Source organism: Staurois parvus, unplaced genomic scaffold (assembly GCF_062004578.1).
Source record: "Staurois parvus isolate SC_StPar_1 unplaced genomic scaffold, SC_StPar_1.0 ptg000361l, whole genome shotgun sequence".
Lineage (NCBI taxonomy): Eukaryota > Metazoa > Chordata > Amphibia > Anura > Ranidae > Staurois > Staurois parvus.
The window spans coordinates 3,834,134-3,849,769 of NW_028318157.1; the positions used below are offsets into that span (position 1 = coordinate 3,834,134).

The 15,636-nt window shown below is 38.9% G+C and overlaps 1 protein-coding gene across 3 annotated transcripts in view; it reads right to left on the reverse strand.

Moving 5' to 3' along the window:
- PASD1 (PAS domain containing repressor 1) overlaps positions 1-15,636 on the reverse strand; it is a 79,417-nt gene that overhangs the window by 26,637 nt on the left and 37,144 nt on the right. For all 3 annotated transcript variants that reach the window (XM_089684876.1, XM_089684875.1, XM_089684874.1), the window contains exons 9-10: positions 9,967-10,073; positions 5,889-6,036 (exon numbers count right to left, since the gene is read on the reverse strand). In XM_089684876.1, coding sequence (XP_089541002.1) covers positions 5,889-6,036; positions 9,967-10,073 — 255 coding nt within the window. The remainder of the gene's footprint in view (positions 1-5,888; positions 6,037-9,966; positions 10,074-15,636) is intronic.

Consider the following 15,636-nt stretch of genomic DNA (forward strand, 5'->3'; position numbering starts at 1 on the left):
TTCTGTCTCTCTGCTTAGAGTGGAGGAGAGAACTGAGTGATCAGCAGTGTCCAATCATCCAGTTCTCAGTGCAAAGCCGGTGGGGGAAAGATTCAGCATTGGATCGATGCTGCTGCATCCACCTAGGTGAGCATAATGATTTAGTTTTTTTGTATAACCCATACTTGTCTTTTAAAGCCTTCCTTGTGTAGATGCGCAAAAGACCTGAAACTTGAGCTGGGTGCCACCATCTTAAATGTAATGTCAGCAGTCCCAGCAGACTTAAGCCGGCCCATACATGGGTTGAATGCCAAAAGAATTTTCTTTCGAAAATCTTTTCTAAGAATTTACGTTTAAACTTCGCACCATTAGTGGGTCACAGAAATGGACAACTTTTGTGTGACCATCGAATTTGAGTGATCGGGTATGTTAGAACTTTTTTTTAAAAATGAAAAAATTTCAAATCAATGATGGGAGAATCGTGCAAGAAATATAAAGCTGTGACCTGGAAAGAAAAGAAAATTCTTGGCCACTAAAATTCTTATCTGTAGCAACATGAGGAGAAATTGAAGGCTTGGTTGGTTGAATTTCGAAATCAATGGTGGCACTATCGGGTTACAACATGCACTAAATTTCCGATTTTCTAAAGAAAATTAGTTTGTAATTAGACCCATGTATGGCCTGCATTAAATGAGGAAAGAACAAAGAGGGTGCACAGGCCTAGTGCATTACCATAAAAAATGTTTAATAAAAATAATGTATTGTACTCACAAACGACAATATATTCAAGGCACATCATAAAGAACAGCTGGGTCAACACCGCGCTGAGTAACAGTCCGTAATACAGAGTATAGACATCCAAAAGGCTGATGCCTTTCGAGGACTTGCCTCTTCCTCAGAGCCTTTGGTCCTCGAAACGCATCAGCCTTTTGGATGTCTATACTCCCTATTACGGACTGTTACTCAGCGTGGTGTTGACCCAGCTGTTCTTTATGATGTGCCTTGACTATATTGTCGTTTGTGAGTACAATAATTATTTTTTATTAAACATTTTTTATGGTAATGCACTAGGCCTGTGCGCCCTCTGTTTTTTCTTTCCTCATTCAGTATATTTGGATTTCCCCGGTCCATTTGAGGGCAGCAAGGTGTGCATGTTCCAGGACATTCCTTATGTGGTTGTAGCCTGCATCGAGTCCATCCCCAAGCGCAGGAGCATTTGTGTTTTCTGGTTCTTTATGGCCTGCATTAATGCTGTTGCTGTGACACTTCCCCTGTATTCCCCGTTTCTCCCCGGCTGCTACATATCAAGTTATGTAGGTTGACGAGGAGAGAGGTGGAGCAGTTGGGCCAGCACAGAGACACAGAGAATAGACACTTGCAGATATGGAGAGGGCTATGGCATACAAAAGGAGAAGGGGCTGTGCTAGGGAATTGATATTCTTGAAATAGGCACATTATCTAGCAAGTTTAAAGGCACATTGCAAGTGAATAAAACAAAAAAAGAAAAAAAACAACCTGTAAGTAAGCATGTAAAATACTTGATTTTTCTTTACATGTACTTGCATTTTTGTAAGTTGGTGACATGGCCCCTTTAAATACAGTATACTAGAGCATGATCACGTGTGCCTAGAAGACTTCAATACTGATTTTACCAGCTGGTAGTGCGAAAGACAGGTCCACCTATTAATTCATGTAGCAGCCCAGAGCAATGTACAAGGGGCCCAGTTGCTTGGGAAACACCTTCAATTTTATAACACATAGTTGTTCCGCTAAAACCTATTATGATTATAAGTAATGACAGACGGAACTCTGATTCACTGTCATAAAATGCAGTCGGCATATTAATATGTTCAGTGTATATACCGCAAGTAACATGACCCATTTACAGAAGCCCAATATAAAGTAAACTATCATATACTAGATTTATTTACTTATGCATTTACAGTAAGCGCTTATGTTATTTTCTAAGTAAAAAAAGACAACATAGTAACTCAATTTATTTACTGTGCACCAGCCATAGACATCACTTCTCATTCAAAACAACGGTCTGCTAAAACTTTAACCCAGCAAGCTACAGCAGTCTATATCACAAGAATATTCCTGACATGGATGAAAGCTGATGCTAAAACACATTATCTGTATGCATGCTATGTGGATTAAATAAAATTGATTTTATTTCCCCTCCTGGCAGCCTGCTGCTGCTATGCAGGGATTTCCAATCAATTTACCATTAGAACGGTGCAGGTGTGAGCGGCAATTTACAGCAAAGCTCGCTGTACAAAATTTCCCAGTACTTAACCCTGCTAGCCAGCACAGAGTTTAAACCTATTTCTAAATTTTTAATAAAACCAGAGGTCTCATTTGCATACATTTGAGCATGGCTTCCATTTGCAAATGTATGCAAATGAGTTCTCTGCTTTCACAATGTTAAAACCGGTTGTAAATTACCCCCATTTGCTGGCCAGCATTGCAAGATTTGTATTGTATATTATTCTGAGTCAAAGTCCTAGAGTGAAACCGAATCTTTCAGATATGATCGCATGCATAATCCTTTAAAATTAAAAGCACAACTAAAAACTTACAGTATATTACTATTCTGAAAAGTTAATGCAAACAAACCCTTGTAGACAAGCTGAAAACATGGAATTGTCTATTATGTTATGAGTAAAGGAACCCTGTCATGTGAGGAACATGGAAACAGCCTTGTTGACCATAGCTTTTGACGCTATTAGTTGCTTGCCTGCATAATGATCCTATGGCTACAATATTTGGAACAAGTACACATAGCTCCAAATTGTCCCTTGTTTGGATGGACTTTCCCTCTTTTGAGACCAAAGCCACCCGTCCCTTGTGCAGCCTCAGTTGTCCCTCTTTTTGGTCTGATGTGTACATCTCTATACGAGTTGTACTATTTTACTATAAGCGTTATGCTGCACTAAGTGTTTTATCCAAATTCCTATATCACTGTATTTGTTATTTTGAAAAGCCAATATCCACTTCAGCTCGGGAAGATTTTACCCCATTAATGACCAGGCCATTTTTTGCTATTTACCACTGCTCTACTTTAACTGATAATGCAACACTGTCCCCATTTGAGCCCCTTTTACACCAGGCTCTTAGTCAGGACCCCCCTTTAGATCACAGTTCCCACCAGAGCTCCCCTTTACATCATCTTTCCCATCACAACTCCCTCCGCTAGGCTCCCTTTTACACCATAGTTCCCATAAAAGCCCCTTCTACATTATAGTCACCATCAGAGTTCCCACATATTGGCCTCCCTTTACATTACAGAACCACCAGAGCACCCCTGGCATAGTTCCCCCATGACATCAGTGTCCCAGTAAGATCCCTCTTTTTCATCATATTCCCAATCTGGGCCCCACTTTGCATTATCTACTTCTGCTCCGGAAGGTTACACCCCCTTCATGACCAGGCCATTTTTTGCTTTTTAGCACTGCGCTAATTTGTAATTGCGCTGTCATACAAAGCTGTACCCAAACAAAATTAACACCATTTTTTTAATACACACAGAGCTTTTTTTTGGTCATATTTGATCACCACTGTTTTTATTTTTTGTGAAATAAACAAATGACAGAAAATTGTGGAAAAAGGTTTTTACTTTGTTATAAAACATATCCAATAATATGTAAAAAATATATAATTTCTTCATACATTTAGGCCAAAATTTATTCTGGTACATGTCTTTGGTAAACAAAAAAATCCCACTAAGTGTAAATTAGTTTGTTTGTGTTAAAGTGTTAGCATCTACAAACAATGGTATATATACTGGAATTTTTATCTATTTATTTACACTAGTAATGGCGGTGATCAGCAACTTATAGTGGGACTGTGACAGCGCGAAGGGCAATCTTACACTAACTGACACTAGGTGGGAACTAACAGACACTGACATCTCCAGTGACACAAACACAGTGATCAGTGCTAATATACGCTGCCATTGTACCAATGACACTGGTTGGGAAGGGGTTAACATTTAGGGGCAAAGGGTTAACTGTGTGCCTACAATGTTTATTTTGTGTACTGTGTGCTATTTTTGCTAAGCAACGTGCCAATTTTTTACTCACGTACACTTGCTAAAAGAAAACAAAACATTGCTGCTGTCTGTAGAGAGCCCTGTGTTGTTTACAAACACAGCGCTTTTTTCTGTCATTAACTCAGTCAATCAGTGGGTCCTGGTCATCAATTATTGGACTGAACCCACTGATTGGCTTGTGTTGTAGCGCATGACAGCACAGCCAGGGCAGCGGTGCACATGTTTGCGCACCCTACCCGTTAATACCAAATCACATTCATGTACGTGATTTGGCGCTGCGGGGCTGGCCTTTTGCAGTATAAGTGCAGTAGGTCATCCTGAAGTGGATATAAAAAACATAGGAGGTCAAAAAGCACTTGTGTGGTTTAACTAATCATTTTCTACATATTAGATCTGTGGTCCAGGTAACTGGGGCAGTGGAAGAGACCTGTCCTTTACCTACATACTGTTGCTAATAAATGCCCCTCTTTAGCAATTCAGAAAGTTGTGAGCTTTGAGTATGCAGGTAAGAACTTTTGACTTTCCCAAAGTGAATACTTGTTCCAGGTCAATGACACCGCAAGAATGTCAGCATTTACAGAGTCCAGATTTATCTTAGGCCCCAATTTATTTTACTACACTAACATTGCTCTAAAAAGTTTCAATACAGCAGAAACCAATTATGTGATCTGAACTGAAACTAAATGAAGCCAGAAGAGGGCGCCATTTACTGCAAACAGATTAGCTGAACTGCACATGCATAGCTAAAACCAGAATATATAGACATTCAGTTAAATATTAGAAACTAGTAGATCACAACAGCAGATGTTCCTAAACAAAATCATAGGATTTTCTTTTCCATTCATTTGTATTAAGTGTTTCAATGAAATTACAAAAAATGTCAACATTTTTGCATATGACAAATAGAATGCCATTGACACATACCAGAGTGCAATGAATTACAAAAAAAGCAAGAAACAAGTTTCCAGCTAGTACAATATTCCCAAAACATAACTCTAGAGGTATAAATATTTACAATGAGGTTTTGCAAGCACAAACAGAATTTTACATCACCCCACCGGAGATGGCACAAAAGGAAGGTGTTTGGGTGATACAACAATATTGCAAGAATAATCCTTCCCGTGTTGGGTAGAATTGGTGGGTAAAGGGTAGAGTAACAAATGGCTGATGCAACCACATTAGACACGCATCGCACCCCACAGATGTGGGCCTATATTTATTGCGTGCTTCAAATGCCCTCAGAATTAGTGGCCTAATTGTCATATGAAGGAAACAGTAAGAAGAGAAACGAAGAAAGGAGCCCAATAAGAAGAGAAAAATGAAGAAAGGAGCCGAAAAGAAAGAAGAAATGAAGTAAGGTGTGCACCCTATCCAGTCAACATGTATGCTACTGTGTAAATCTTATAAGACATCCGAAAGATATTTAATCCAGAGTTTCCATATTTTCTTGAAGAGGGTAGACTTTTTGCATAAACTGCTGAAAGGCATTCATTGACCATGATACATGACCATGATCCATGACAACTTGGTCTTCACCAAGTCGAGTGGAATTGTGGGGGACTATTTTATGTGATTTTATTGACAGTTATATGTGTGATCTTATAAAAGCTCAGATAACACAGAACATTTCTATAAAGTAGTAGTCAACAGAAATCTGTAAAGTTTAAATCTTACATATTTATCACACGCCTCCCAAAAAAGTCACATTAAACCTGAATTCCATAATAAGAACAGCATAGTGCCAAACAGCTGCAGGATTTTGGCAACATGCCGTATTTTGAGTCAGCAAACAACAAACCTGTTAAACTGATATTTACAACTCCATCGTCAAGTATAGAACATAATCATTACTTACCTAACAACGGTGTGAGTGCAAACAATGAACTCGGGCTTGGAATTCCACTGGTGGTAAGTGATGTAGTAGTGTGTCTGCAGCCAGATCCATTGTTGTCCTTTGGTTAAAAACCTGTAGTAACAGGATGTTCCTTTTCCATATTGCATTACTGGATTTCCATAAAAGAAAGCAAAATAACTGGTGTTAGATATTTGAAAGGAAAGGGCCAAAATATATTAAATTGAGATCTAGGCTGGGTAGAAAAGAATACACATATATATATATATATATATATATATATATATATATATATATATATATATATATATATAGAACGAGAGAGAACAGAGAACGAGAGAGAACAGAGAACGAGAGAGAACAGAGAACGAGAGAGAACAGAGAACGAGAGAGAACAGAGAACGAGAGAGAACAGAGAACGAGAGAGAACAGAGAACGAGAGAGAACAGAGAACGAGAGAGAACAGAGAACGAGAGAGAACAGAGAACGAGAGAGAACAGAGAACGAGAGAGAACAGAGAACGAGAGAGAACAGAGAACGAGAGAGAACAGAGAACGAGAGAGAACAGAGAACGAGAGAGAACAGAGAACGAGAGAGAACAGAGAACGAGAGAGAACATGGCCAAAATTGTAGTATTTCAAATATATGGCAATATATTTGGGAAGAATATTTTTAAAATTTATTTCAAATATATTTTTCTTTCATGTGGGTGGTTGCGCCCTCCTAGTTTGCCTGCAACTAAATAATGAAATAAGCTTTTTTTTTTGAAAAACCAAAAGGGACAATGCTGCAGAGCTGCCCCCTCTCCCAGTCTGAGATCTGTTGTACAGGAGATTACTGCTAATAAAACTAATTTTGTTACCTATGTTAGTTATGTGTAAAAATAGATTTAATGTTTTTATTGAATACTGTACATAAGTGCATTAATATATTGCATTTTAAATATTTGTCAGGACATCAGCTTTAGGCAATTACAGTTTTTGTTATGAATGGAGTTTAAATTAAAAATACACTGTATATGGAGTGAGTCACCTTTTTATGCTGCCAAGTTAATTTTCTTATGAAGTCCACTTTTCTCTGGTAATCCTAACGCTACACTTTGGTCTCATATTCAACAAAACTTCATTCTTCTCACACAAGTGAAATAAGATACAGGTTTGCCTGCTTTTCCTCCAGTGCTAGTAACCTAGAAACCTTGTCTCATGCTGTACTTCTGAAGATGCAGTCTGAGATAAATCAGACATTGTGTTGTGACAAGATCCTTCCCATAACCTGATAGATCTCACTGTCAAAGACGTTAACAATCCTGTGCTGCTCTGAAGAATGGTTTAACAAAAGGCAGAAACTTTGTTCTGCTTCAGTTAGTTGAGACTTCATGATAATGATATCTTCACATTATAACACATCCTAATTTCCCGTACATGAGATGACCCCACGTAATCACAGCAGAGGACACAGAAAGTCTCTACAAGCAAAGGAGAAAATAAAAGATAGGACTCAGAGGCTCTGGCCCAATATAATCATAGGGAATCTTCTGGTAACCACTTATGTTTCAGGAAAAAAAAAATGAATTTGTAAAAACCAAATCTAGAGTGATGGAGAATGGGATGGAAGGGTGAAAAATTGGACTGATGGAAACTTTGGTCACCTAGTTCATTTCAGTTTCAACCTTTGTGCTACTTAGGAGTTGATCAAGAAGTCTCAACCTTAGACATTTAAGTATGCCATAGAGGAGTCGAAAACTGAACAAAAATTCTAGTCAGTTGTCGACAGTTTGTTTTTTGCATCATTAGTGCACCAGCTGCGACACAATTTTTTGTACCGCAAATAAAATGTGCCTTATCTGTCATACTAGGTTTTTCTATTTTAGATAAACAAAGCAAATGATGGCACATTCGTAAGCACCATTTTCGGCTTTTGATCAACAGAACTTTTGGTTTTCAACTCTATGGCAAGCCTAAGTCTTATGTTAAAGATTAGGGCCCTAGAGTGGAGTAGAACAGGCTAAACCAACAATCTCAGCTACTTAGGTCGAGGCTGATGGAAGGTACATACAGATTCCAGGAAACTAAAAGTTTTTTTAACATGGTGAGTCTAGGAGGGGTATAGGACATTCAAGATGCTGAAACTGCTAAGCAAGCCACAGTAGGAATATGATTCATAAACTTTCGGGCATGTTTACTGAAGTTATGTGTAGGTTTAACCAGGAGGCATATTAGGGGTCTGGGGCAGGGGCGGACTGACAACTCATGGGGCCCCCGGGCAATAGGGGATCATGGGGCCCGTGTCCTTGCCCAAACTCAAAAAAGCCTATGAAAAAGGTACCAGGGGCATCTCATGGGGCCCCCCTACTAGCCCCGGGCCCTCGGGCAGTGCCCAAGTTTCCAAATGGTCAGTCCGCCCCTGGTCTGGGGCAAAAAAGGCGGAGAAAATCTAGGAGAGGAGAAATTGAGCAAACAGACTAAACTTTATGATGGACTAGTGGCTGGTTAAATATACAAGGGTTGATTAACTAAAACTGGAGAGTGCAAAATCTGGTGCAGCTGTGCATGGTAGCCAACTGGCATTTAACTACAGTTTGTTCAGTTAAGCTTTGACACAAATCCTGTCTATGCAAGAGCTGCACCAGATTCAGCAGTCTTCAGTTTTAGTAAATCAACCCCCATTATATGCCTGGCAGTACATAGATGCCTAAACAAGCAGTCACAAAGTCTCAGCAACCTGTAATGTTGCTTATGGTAAAAAGACCTTTACTATTAATAGATGAGGCAAGATACATTTTTTATTCCATTCTATAGAGATCTGCTCCAGTAGACACTTAAAGGAACTGTGTGGTCAAATACTTTTGGCCTCATATGATAAAGCCTACGGCTAGGTTCACAGTGAGACCTGCGTTCTACGGGTAGGCAGCCCATTCATTTCAATGGGTGACCTACATGCAGAAACAGGTGGAAAAAGTCCACAACCTTTTTTTTTTTTTTTTTTTTAAATAGCACTGCATTTGCTGAGGCATGGGCGTGCCATTAAGAATTAATGGCACCCACGCGTGCCTGCTAAAAAAGTAGCATGTTTGCCCACAGTAATGAGAACCTAGCCTTATAATTAAGTACTAATTACGTGTATATAGACCAGATCAGGATGGATTCTGATTGGTTGCTATGGGTTACTGCACTTAAACAGGACATGAGAACAAGCACTCTTTATTCAATTATAGTAGATCACCTCTGAAGAAATCATATTCAAATACAGATGATGCAAACCAGGTGTATACCTAGATCCACATCTCAAGCAGATTTTAATCTCAGCAATGTTCAATGCAAATTGTCTGTGGATGTGTTCATCTGAAGAATTCCATAAGGATGACAATGCACTAAGGTTGCGTGAGAACGTTTCTTGCCTGTGATTTTATATCTGTGAGTGATCTTGACAGATATGATCTGCTAATAGAAAAATGAAACATTTCTGGCCAGAGTGCCTCCTGCTGGCATACCTCCCAACTTAAGAATCCAAGTAAGAGCGATACCTTCATGAGTTGAGGAAACAAATTCCCCCCCACCCCAAAGCATTGGTAGTAAGTGTCAATGAGAATCACCCCCTATCCCCCCCAAACGGTGGCCATTAGCACTAAGAAGCCCCCATCCCAAGCATTAGTGGTCAGTGGCACCAACAATCCCCCTTATCCTCCCAAGCACTGGTAGTCAGTAGCACTAAGAATTCCCTTTTCCCAAGCAATAGTGGTCACTGGTTGGAAAAAAATGAAGGCATGTATAAATGTTTTGTGAAATTGTGATCCATGCTTTTCTTGATCCTTATTTAAATCCCTGCTACAATAAATGCAGTGGTAAATGATGCATAGCTAAAACGGGTTATAATGCCTTTGGTTCGCTGTCCTAGCGGTAAGCTAGAACACCTTTTATAAAGTCATAGCTTTTCAAAAAGCGAATATCAAGCAGAACCATGTCACAGGAATAAAAAGGACCTTCATGTTTACCGTTGCTGTGAAATAAGCCAAGGCTCTTAAATGTACACACATTAAAAGCAGATCAATGTTTTCACCATAAGCAAGGGAAGAGTAACTCACAGTGAACATGGCACCTCGCTAGCAGCTCCAGGTCATCCGCATGATAGTAGTCATAACCTGATGTCCCCAGCACTTCGAAGGGCAAGTAGCCAATTATAGGTGGGGCCCTGCGAAGAAAAAAAAAAAAAAAAAAGACAGTTGTTAGTGAAGGCAGCAGCTGACACTTGCAGACTATAAAAGGCAGTGTTCAAACTACTGTAAAAACTGCCATTTGTATTGCCCAACATAAGATGTCCTACATTACCAGGAGCCATTGACCTGCTTTTAGTAAAAAGAACAATGATGTGCAGAGCTTTACAAATGTAGGTTATTCGTCTGAAAGCTAGAAAAATATTTCAACCGGGAAAATAAAATCATTTTCTTTAATCAGCAGTTCAAAGTCAGGCTGGATACACACTTTGCATGAAAAAGAATGAATGCAATTTTGAACTTTGTTATACTTCTTTTGGGCATTTTTCTGCATATGATTTTGTGCGATGACTGGCATTTTGAATGCACATCACTGTATTTCCCTAAATACATATTGCATGTTCTTGATACTGCACTTTAGTACTAATATATGAAGAGGCCTGATAGATCTGTATTTTGTTATAATGTAATGTATAATATTTGTTGCATTATATAATGTATTACATTATAAAGATTGATGCAGAATCAAAAAGGTAAAGACAAAATATTTTATTGCCTGTGTCTCTTACAGGGGAATATACACTATATTGCCAAAAGTACTGAGACACCACTCCAAATCATTGGATTCGGGTGTTCCAATCACCTCCATGGTCACAGGTGTATAAAATCAAGCACCTAGGCATGCAGACTGCTTCTACAAACATTTGTGAAAGAATGGGTCGCTTTCAGGAGCTCAGTGAATTCAAGCATGGTACCATGATAGGTTGCTACCTGTGCAATAAGTCCATCCATGAAATTTCCTTGCTACTAAATATTCCACGGTCAACTGTTAGTGGTATTATAACAAAGTGGAAGCAACTGGGAACAACATCAATTTGGCCACTAAGTGGTAGGCCACGTAAAATGACAGAGCGGGGTCAGCACATGCTGAAGCTCACAGAAGTCACCAACTGTCTGCAGAGTCAATAGATAAAGATCTCCATACTTTGTGTGGCCTTCAGATTAGCACAACAGTGCGTAGAGAGCTTCATGGAATGGGTTTCCATGGTCGAGCAGCTGAATGCCCAAAAGTCAGTAACTAAATTATTAAATGCTATAGTGGACCTTGGGTCTCGTGCACATGATGAGAATATAAAATGAATGATAGTCTTTTTTCTGCATGCTAGTCTCATATCGAAAACAAATATGTTACTAAAGTAATCATTTGTCTGATTGCCTTCTAGTATATTGGTTTATGAGGCACAAATTACTCACACGAAACACACACTTGGTAATTGTGTCACAGCATCAACACCGTTACTTATGATAATTTTATTTATATTTAGGTTGATTCTATTCACATAGGAATTTGTTTATTTTATCTGCCAAGAGGGAGGTGTACTGTAGCACTTGCCTGACACCAGACATTTAGATTTTCACAGGGGATAGTGCAACAATATATAGGAGTCAGTGAATATAGTGAGGTTATGCTGCACCATTTATGTATATTTATTGAAGTACACTTGGTATCACTCCACCTGAGACAGGAGCCAGCACTACAGAGGGAAAAAAATCAGCTTATGCAGCTCCTGCTCCATACGTGGCCACCTTCTTCCTCAGCTGCCGGCTCCATGCACTCTGATGCTCTAGGATTGCAGGTCAGCAACCCATTGATTGCAATCTGGGCTTGCCAACCTGCCATCCTTGAGCATGGGCATGCACTACCCTGGTTTTAGGTCATGGGCCACAACAGAGGGCTCCCCTGAGCACCCTTGATCTAAACCCTGCCCATTCTTTATAGACAGCCAGTCCTAGTTTTAGAGAAATGTGTTTTCTTGTTACACATACATTGTGACTTGCTATTTAGCAACAGGGAATGCATATTAAAGTAAAAAATTATTTGACTCTATAACCACTTTAACCTAGACTATCTCCTCTGTAAACTAAAACCCCTGGCAAAAAGTATGGAATCACCAAACTTGGAAAATGTTCATTCAATTGTTTAATTGTGTAGAAAAAAAAAAAAAAACTAATTACAGACATGCCTCAAAGCCAGAAGGTTGGAATGTTGAATGAAAATAGTTTTAAGAAACGCTAAAAAAAAAAAAAAAAAAAAAAAAAAAAAAAAAAAAGAAGGAAAGCCACCATCAACCTTACATTTAACGGACAGCAGTTTTTGAGCTCTCTCAGCTCCAGCCCTAGGGCACTCTGGTATTTAGCTGCAGCACCTGGGTGAGGAGCCTATAAATGACATTGGTGGACTACCTTTGCCATAGCGAATTTTATCATTTACCACTGTGGTGTGCTGAGTTCAGGGCTATATTAAGCCAACAGCAGCTTTCAGCTCATTGTAATGAGGGCAAGTTCTGAACACCAGTTAGGTTTGTCAGGTAGAAGTTTGGGCATTAGACTAAGTTAGGAACAGTTTTTAGGTTGCATAAACTAAAGAGGACAGAGCAACAAAGGCTCTAGGAATTAGGTTGAATTGTCATATTCATAAGCCAGCATGTTGTCGGTTTCAAAAGCACTGATTTTAAGATGAAACGTTCATGAAGTATGGATTCATTTTCATAGAGTTCTTTGATGTTCCTTCTGAAGGCTTCAAAATGTGACATTAGCTTGCTTACAAAACTATAAAAGCAGTGGTGGTCAAATCTCATAATATAGGGCACCTCAAATGCGGCCCCTGACTTCAGAAATAAGCTGCACATAATATTCAGTGAATGTAATTCTGAAATATAATAGAAAAGTGAACGCTCTTCAGTAAGCAGCTATAGCACTCAAAGCAACCAATATAAAACCTTATATAAATCACAAAAAAATAATAAAAGTGCAGCACTATGGAAAATTATAAATATATATGATCATGCGTCCGTATGCGAAACTGGCAATAAGTATTATAAATAGATGACAGATATCTATACAATAAAGGTGACAGTCTGTGCAAATATAAAAATTCCCAGTAGACAATCCAATGGTGGTGCTCCGAATAATGTAGTAAGATTACGCACTCACCAGATGCGTAAGGTAAGTACGCACTGTATAAACCAGCAGAAGCCTCCTTAAAGGTCTGGTCATTTATATTTATAATTTTCCATAGCGCTGCACTTTTATTATGTTAATGTAATTCTGAAAGCTGTCAGACTGTAGACATGTAACAGGAAATGGTCTGAGAATGAAAACCGGTTGTAGGAGTTGTTGGAGACTGGAGATATGCTTTAGATCAGGGGTCTCTAAACAAAAAGGCTAGTTTACTGTTCATCATACTTTAGGGCGGCAAGACTGTGACCATTGGAAGTAGAAATTGTCCTGGCGTCAGTGGGAGTAAACAATGAATCTCTGACTTTAGGGGGAGGAATAGTACACCATTGTTGGTGTCAGTGGAAGGAATGGTGCCCCATCATTGGTGCCAATGGGAGAAATAGTGCCTGGTTGTTGATATCAATAACAGGATTTATGCCCCATTGTTGGTGGAATTGGAGGAATAGTATTTTGCATCAGTGGGAGGAAAAGTGCCCCAAGGGCTGGATAAAAGGCAGGAAAAGGGCAGCATCCGACCCCCAGTCAGCAGTATGGAGACCACTGCTTTAGAAGATATTCATAGACTGGGGACATGTTTCAGAAAACACAGAATGTAAAAACTACACATGAGACTTACTATAATATATTACTATAATATATTGCATTTTCCTCAGTACCATCCTATTTGTTCTCAAAAATGACCAACTAGAGAAATGCAAGTATATTTACCACAAAAAAAATATGTATCCTCTAAAAACACGTGCAAAAAAAAGAATCAAAATAAGAGAAAAAAGAAAGAGCTCCTTTAAAAATTATTTGTGCCACATTTGATGTTTCTTTCAGCAAGATCTATTATAAAAGATCCAAAGAAACATAAGAGAAAAGGAATGGACCACACAGACAAATAAGAGTGTGAAATAAATAAACCAAGCCATTTAACTACTAGAACCCATTCTACAGAATTTATTTCCTACAATGGTATGAGTAAGCATAGACTATTGTCCACAGGGGCCCCAAGGGACACACAATAAGTGATTTGGGGGTCTGCTAGGAAGGGTAATTTAGGGGGATTTGGGGGAAGGATTTATGCTAGTAAGGATGTTGAGGGGGATTTGCACTCAGAGGGGAAATTTGATAAGTAGAGGATTGGGATAGGAGGGGGGAATTTGGGGAAGGAGAGGATTTGAGCTGGGAGGGGGGATGGTAGGGCATAGATTTAGGCAGGGTTGGGGTTTCAATGAGGGAGTGGAATTTGTACTGGGAAGAAGGGGAATTTTTGTTTTGGAGAATTTGACTTTCAAAGGAAATTCATGCTTAGGGGGTAAGCATGCAGATTAGAACTCAAATTTTCAGGAGGTTGTAGGGAAATTTTTGCCGACACATAATGTTCATAAAGAAAAAATCCTCCTGCGCTTGAAATAGAGCCCTAACCCTAGAAGCTGCTGACACTAACCTTATTAACTATTAGGTGAAGTGACTAATTAATACAAAAAAGTGTAGCGCTAAATAAATATACAATATATATAAAAATAACAGGTTAGTGACACACAATCCCCTTAAAAACACAAAGAAGGGGATAGCACACAAAATTGTGCAACACGTGACTTCCCACTAAGGGAATATAGCAAGTGATGAATACTCCAATAGTGATTCACAAAAACATTTTTTTGTGAATCACTATTGGAGTATTCATCACTTGCTATATTCCCTTAGTGGGAAGTCACGTGTTGCACAATTTTGTGTGCTATCCCCTTCTTTGTGTTTTTAAGGGGATTGTGTGTGTCACTACACTGTTTATTATTTTTATATATATTGTATATTTATTTAGCGCTACACTTTTTTGTATTAATTAGTCACTTTACATAATGTTCATACATCTTGGGGGGGATGCGGGCGGCATTTGGCATCTTTGCCCTCGGCGCCAGATGGCCTTGTCCTGGCACTGACTGTATGTCATACATAAAAAGGCAGTTTGGAAGGAAATATGTATGGTAAACTATGACCAAAATACATTTTTTGCCTATGCATGTGATGTCCCCCACAAGGACCAGTTAAAATGGACAAAAGAAAAAAAAAATTAGACAAATTACAAAGACAAATCACAGCTATGTATCTAGTTTATGCAGGTAATTCACAGAAGATTTAATCCCTATGCTAATCCCAAACCAAAGACTAAACCCTTCAACTAGCCAGTAATTTAATCTACGGGAGGATTATGTCTCTTTCACATACTATCAGTTTAGAAGCACATTTTAAAATGCACAATATAGTGACTGCAGATAAAGTTTACAAATGTAATGTTAATGTGAAATTCTATTAACAGGCATCCTTGTGGCTCATACTGCAGAACCAAATAGAATTAGGTTAATTCAAGGCAATGCAAAGAGGAATAAAGGCAATCCAAAGAAACCAATGAGTTTTCAGACTATGACAGGACAATGAAAGAGGATTCTGCTTGGCTGATATCGGTTATTGAAGAAGAGTGTTTAAAGTGGATTACAGATGCCAGAAGCCAACTTCCCATGGCAGTTTGAATCCCTT